This window comes from Orycteropus afer, unplaced genomic scaffold (assembly GCF_000298275.1).
Source record: "Orycteropus afer afer isolate SDZICR_OR568_19922 unplaced genomic scaffold, OryAfe1.0 scaffold00089, whole genome shotgun sequence".
Taxonomy (NCBI): domain Eukaryota; kingdom Metazoa; phylum Chordata; class Mammalia; order Tubulidentata; family Orycteropodidae; genus Orycteropus; species Orycteropus afer.
The window spans coordinates 5,358,481-5,364,353 of NW_006921676.1; the positions used below are offsets into that span (position 1 = coordinate 5,358,481).

A 5,873-nucleotide genomic window follows, 5' to 3' on the forward strand; every position below is an offset into this window, starting at 1 on the left:
TTGTAAATTTTGGTCAATGTCATGAGACAAAGTATATGTGAACTGCTGTATGAAAAGTGAATTTACTCTGTAAATCTTCACCCAAATCAAAATAAAATTTTAAAAAAAAATGTATTTTACAGTGTTCAGAAGGAAAATGGGCTTATTTGGCCTTTTTAAGAATCATCTGATATTGGTAGCTTAAAACAATTTATACAATAATACTGGGTCCTGTCTCAGTAAGAAAACTCTTAATGTAAAATAAGGTGCTTCACACAGCATAATAGAAGCTTTGGTAGCATAATGCCTAAGGCATTTGACTGCTAACCAGAAGGCTGGAGCTTCAAACCCACCAGCCGCTCCTCAGAAGGAAGATTGGGCAATCTACTTCTGTAGAGATACTGCTTCAGAAACCCAAGGAGGGGTCACTATGAGTTGGGACCAACTCCATGGCAGTGAGTTTGGTTTGGATTTGGTCACACAGCATAAAAGCCATAAGTTGAGTAAGAATCCTACGTTAATTTAATAGTAATAGATAACATCTGTCAGAGCTCTGGTTGCACAGTGGTTAAAGCACTCAATTGTTAAATGAAAGGTCGACAGTTCAAACCCACCAGCTGCTCTGCACAAAAAAAAAAAAGATATACAGCCTTGGAAATCCTATGGGGCAGTTCTACTCTGTCCTGTATAGTCACTGTGAGAAAGAATCTACTCAATAGCAATGGTTTTGGTTTTGGTTAGATTATATCTACTTTGCTCCACCACTTACTAGTTTTATGGCCTTGGGCAAGTTACTTAACTTTCCTGTGACTTAGTTTCCTAATCTGTAAAATAGAGCAAATAATAGTTACCATATAGGGTTGTTGGGAAGATTTGATAATTAATGTAAGTAAGTCACTTTAAACACAGCAGAATGTGTAAGTTTGAGTGATGTTTGTGGAAGCTAGCATTATTTAGAAGGCCCTTGGATGGTGCATGTTTACACTCAACTACTGACCTAAAGATTGGTAGTTCAGATCCGCCAGCAACACCATGGAAGAAAGGCCTGGCAGTCTACTTCCATTAGATTACAGCCATCGAAAACCCTCTGTGCTATTCTGTACTGAAACATATAGGGTCACCATGGCTTAGAATCAGCTCAACAGATACGTGTTTGTTTGGTTTAATGTTACTTAACATTTTGTAGATACATAATAGGAGGAGGTTCATTTAACACTGTTAATTTCATTAAATCATGTACTATATTATGTTGTTGTTGTTGTTATGTGCTGTCGAGTCAAACCCAACTCATAGCAACCCCTCCTTGGGTTTCCAAGGCAGTATCACTACGGAAGTAGGATTGCCCAACCTTCCTTCCTAGGAGTGGCTGGTGGGTTTAAACCGCCAGCCGTCTGGTTAGCAGGCAAGTGTCTTAGCCACTATGCTACCAGAGCTCCCATACTATATTATATCTCTTAAAAATATTTAGAAGCTAATAATCTTGTGCCCATGATTCTCTTATTCTTTATCTGGAGTCAGTAACCTATATTTTAGGCATATAAGCCAAGAATAGGCCATGTGTGTGTTTATAAAATCTATAAGATTAGCTGTATAAATTCAATTTATAAAGCTTTATAAATTATTTCATTTTGTTTTTATATAAGTGTACTTTCTACATTTACACATTGGCATTGTACCCAGTTTATCCAAATCACTATTATACTTTTAAATTTTAACAATTTTGTTATTACACTTATTCTTCATCAAGTTATATAATAAAGCCTACTAGAATATTTAAGTTAAACTTTGTGTCTTAAATTGGTGTGTTTTTTTTTTCCTCTTATGTATTAGGAACATCATAAAAGATCAATCCCAAGGGACACTTGGAATCTTCTACTAGATTTTGGAAATATGATTGCAGATGATATGTCTAACTATGATGAAGAAGGTACTGAAGTTACAGTATTTGGGGTGATTGCTAGAAATTCTTAAATCTGACATGAGTATTAACACTTACTGCCTTTAGAGCATACCAAAGACCAAACCCACTACCATCAGGTTGATTCCGACTCATAGTGACCCCCACTGGACTTCCCAAGGCTGTAAATCTTCATGGAAGTAGATTGCCTCATCTTCTTCCTATGAAGTAGCTGGTGGATTTGAATTGCTGACCTTCTATCTTACCCACTATACTGCTAGAGATTCTAATTTAGAGCATACATTATTGATTAAGAATGTAGTCACTGGAATCACACCAACTCTTGGCCCTCCCAAATACTTTTGCAGTGCCCTAATCAGTGAAATGAGGATAATAGTAATAGTACCCACTTCATTGTTGTTTTGTTGTTGTGTGCCGTCGAGTCAGACTTGACTCATAGCGGCCCCTCCTTGGGTTTCCCAGGTGGTATCACTACGGAAGTAGATTGCCCAACCTTCCTTCCGAGGAGTGGCTGGTGGGTTTGAACCAGCAGCCTTGTGGTTAGCAGTCAAGTGCCTTAGGCACTATGCTACCATAGTGTTTCCTATAAATTCCAGAAAAGAAAAATAAGGCTTCATATTTAGCTGAAATCAAGAAGATAACTATTTTAACTAAAGCACTTCAAGAATGACATGCCAGGACACCTGTGGCAGAAATACAGAATTAGACAGGTAATTGGAAACTGCTGTACCCAAATACCAAATATCATTTGACTCCTTACATCAGTTATCTTATTATACTGTTTAATCTTGACAGGAGCTCTGATGGTGCAGTGGTTAAACTTTGAATCCACCAGCCACTCCATGGGAGAAAGATGAAGCAGGCTGTTTCCATAATGATTTACAGCCTTGGGAATCTTACGGGGCAGTTCTGCTCTGTCCTATACCATTGCTATGCGTTCAGAATCAACTTTAGGGTAGTAGCTTTTGGTTTGTTTTTTTGGTTGGTTTAATCTTATTTGAAGATTCCACCTTGTATTATTTATATAAATATAATTATGCATTGTGTAGTCTCCTTCCAAAATATTTCAGAACACTAAATCAGAAGATTTAATGCCTCCTATGTGCTAGGCACTCTGCTACACTAGGAAAGGAATATTCTGGGAGCAGTATCACCCTCAAGGCTCCTCACCTGTTTTGTCCGCTTTCTTACTGCCTATGCAGCTAAGATGTCACCTTCTCTGTAACGTCCTTTCCAGTGTGTCTTCTCCTGTCTGTTTCCTCCCCACCCTTAGCAGAACTAATCATTCACTCCTCTTTGTTCTGTAAAGTACAGATTCTTCAGCTCAGCACTTACCATCTTGCTTTATAATTACTGATTTACATGTCCATCTTCCTCACTGTGTTATATAAACTCTTGAAGGATCTTAGCTGGTTCCTTTTTTATATCTTTAGCACTTAGCACAATACCTAGCACATAATAGGTACTTATTAAATGTTTGTTAAATGAGTGAATGAATAGTTTAATATACACCTAAGTGCACTGCTTTCAAGAGCTCACCCTATATTTGGTGATAAAAGCCACATCTACATAAAAAGATCACTAAAAATGTAAAGTAGCACTGTTGAAAGAAATTAAAGAAAAATAAATGGAAAGATGTTCCATGTTCATAGATTAGAGCACTTAATATTGCAAGATGTCAATACTATCCAAAGTGATCTATAGATTCAACACAATCCCAATCAAAATTCTAACAGTTTTCTTTATAGAAATGGAAAAACCAATCCTCAACTTTATATGGAATGACAGGAGACCCCAAAGAGCTAAAGCAATGTTGAAAGAGAGGAACAAAATAGGATTCACACTTCCTCACTTTAAAACATATGCAGCTACAGGAATCAAAACAGCCTGGTACTGTTTTAATAATAGACATAACCCAGGAAATAGAATTAAGAGTCCAGAAATAAACCCACACATCTGTGGTCAACTGATTTTTTACAAGAATGTTAAGTCCATCCAATGGGAAAAAAAAAATCTCTTCAATAAATTGGTGCTGGGGAAATTGAAGTTCCACACGCAAAAAAAAAAAAAAAAAAATGAAATAGAACCCAATGCCTTACCCCATACACAAAAACAAATTCAAAATGGATTGATTAAGAACCTAAATGTGCAAACCATAAAATTAACAAAAGAAAATGCAGCAGCAACTCTCTCAGGCCAACCTTTCAACAATGGATTATCTAATAAATAATAAAAACACAGAGTGAAACAAAAAAGATCTTATAAAAATTAAAAACTTTTGTTCAACAACAGACTTTATCAAAAAAGTGAAAAGACAAGCTACCTACTGGGAGACTATTTTTTAAAATTATATCCAAAAGAATTTAATAACAAAAATATATATGAAATTCCAACAGGTTGACAACAAAAAGACAACACCATCAAAATGGGGAAAGGACTTTTATAGACATTTCATAAAAGACAACATTTAAATGACCACCAGATACATGAAAAAATGCTCAATGTCATTAGCCATCAGAGAGATGCAAATCAAAACCAGAATGAGATGCCATTTCAATCCCATAGGATTAGTAAGATTTAAAAAAAAAAAGAAAAGAAAAATACAGGAAATAACAAATATTATCAAGAATGTGGGGAAATTGGAACTCTTATGCATTGCTAGTGGGAATGAAAAATGGTACAGCCATCGTGTTAAACAGTGTGGCAGTTCCTCAAAAAAATTGAAACTATCATTATGACCAGAAAGTCCAGTCCTCAGCATACACCTAAAAGATTTGAAAACAGATACTCAAGAGATTTGTACACCAATCACTAGTGTTCGTTCACAGCAGCATTATTCACAGTAGCCAGAAGGTGGAACCATCCTAAATGCCTGTCAATGCATGAATGGATAAACAAAATGTGGTATTTATGTATTTATTCATTCATTCATTCAGGCACACGAAATACTATACAGCTAGAAAGAGAAATGAAGTCTTGATACATGCTACAATATGGATGGAACTTGAAGACATGATGCTGAGTGAAATAAGCCAATCACAAAAGGACGAATATCATATAACCTCATTTTTCTAAGAAGACAAGAACAAGTAAACGTACAGAGACCAAAATTTATTATTGATTACCAGGGGTGGGAGGGAATGGGGAATGGGGAGTTACTGCTTATAGAGTACTGAGTTTCATTTTACACTGATATAAAAATCACATTAAGGATAGGGTTGCAGAGCTAATTATGTAAGTGCTATCAAGTTGTACACCTGTAGAAGTTGAATTGGCAAAAGGTGTGACACGTATTTACCACAAGGAAGAAAAAGGAGTACCTACTGTGGCTGCTTATGTATAAACACATACCTCATGAAATTTGGTTTTTTGCTGTGGAGATTAGGGTCGTGGTTTCATCGGACATCCCAGTTAATTGGCCTAATAAAGTTTATAATCCTTCTATTCTACCTCCTAGTTTGCTGCATAGTGCCTGGGGTCTTAAAAGCTTGCATGTGACCATCCAAGATACTATAATCTCTGTTCGCCTGGAACAAAAGAGGAAGAAGGAGAGTCAGGAATAGGAGGAGGAAACGGAATGCATGGTTAATTGCCTCCATGAACAGCTTCCTCCTTTGCACAAGACCAGAAGAACTGAATGGTACTCAGCTGCCATTATTAAACATTTTGATCACAAATTCTAAAAAAGAAAATCTTAATCAAAAGGGAGGAAATGCAGAACAGAATTTCAAATTTTCGTGGACTCAAACCTTTCTGGAAGCAAGGGGGCTGAATAAAGCCCCAAAGCTGTTGCCCTGAAAAGTCTTTAAACCTTAAACCACAGCTACCCCTTGAAGTCTTCTTAAAACCAAATGGTTGTTGTTGTTAAGTGCCGTTGAGTCGTTTCCGACTCATAGCGACCCCATGCACAGCAGAACGAAACACTGCCCGATCCCGCACCAGCCCCACAATCCCTGCTATACTCGAGCCCATCATC

At 36.8% G+C, this 5,873-nt stretch overlaps 1 protein-coding gene across 1 annotated transcript in view; it reads left to right on the forward strand.

The window, feature by feature from the left end:
- Positions 1-5,873, forward strand: part of DCUN1D2 (defective in cullin neddylation 1 domain containing 2) — an 88,029-nt gene that overhangs the window by 73,524 nt on the left and 8,632 nt on the right. Inside the window, exon 5 of the mRNA XM_042781155.1 lies at positions 1,810-1,906. Coding sequence (XP_042637089.1) covers positions 1,810-1,906 — 97 coding nt within the window. The remainder of the gene's footprint in view (positions 1-1,809; positions 1,907-5,873) is intronic.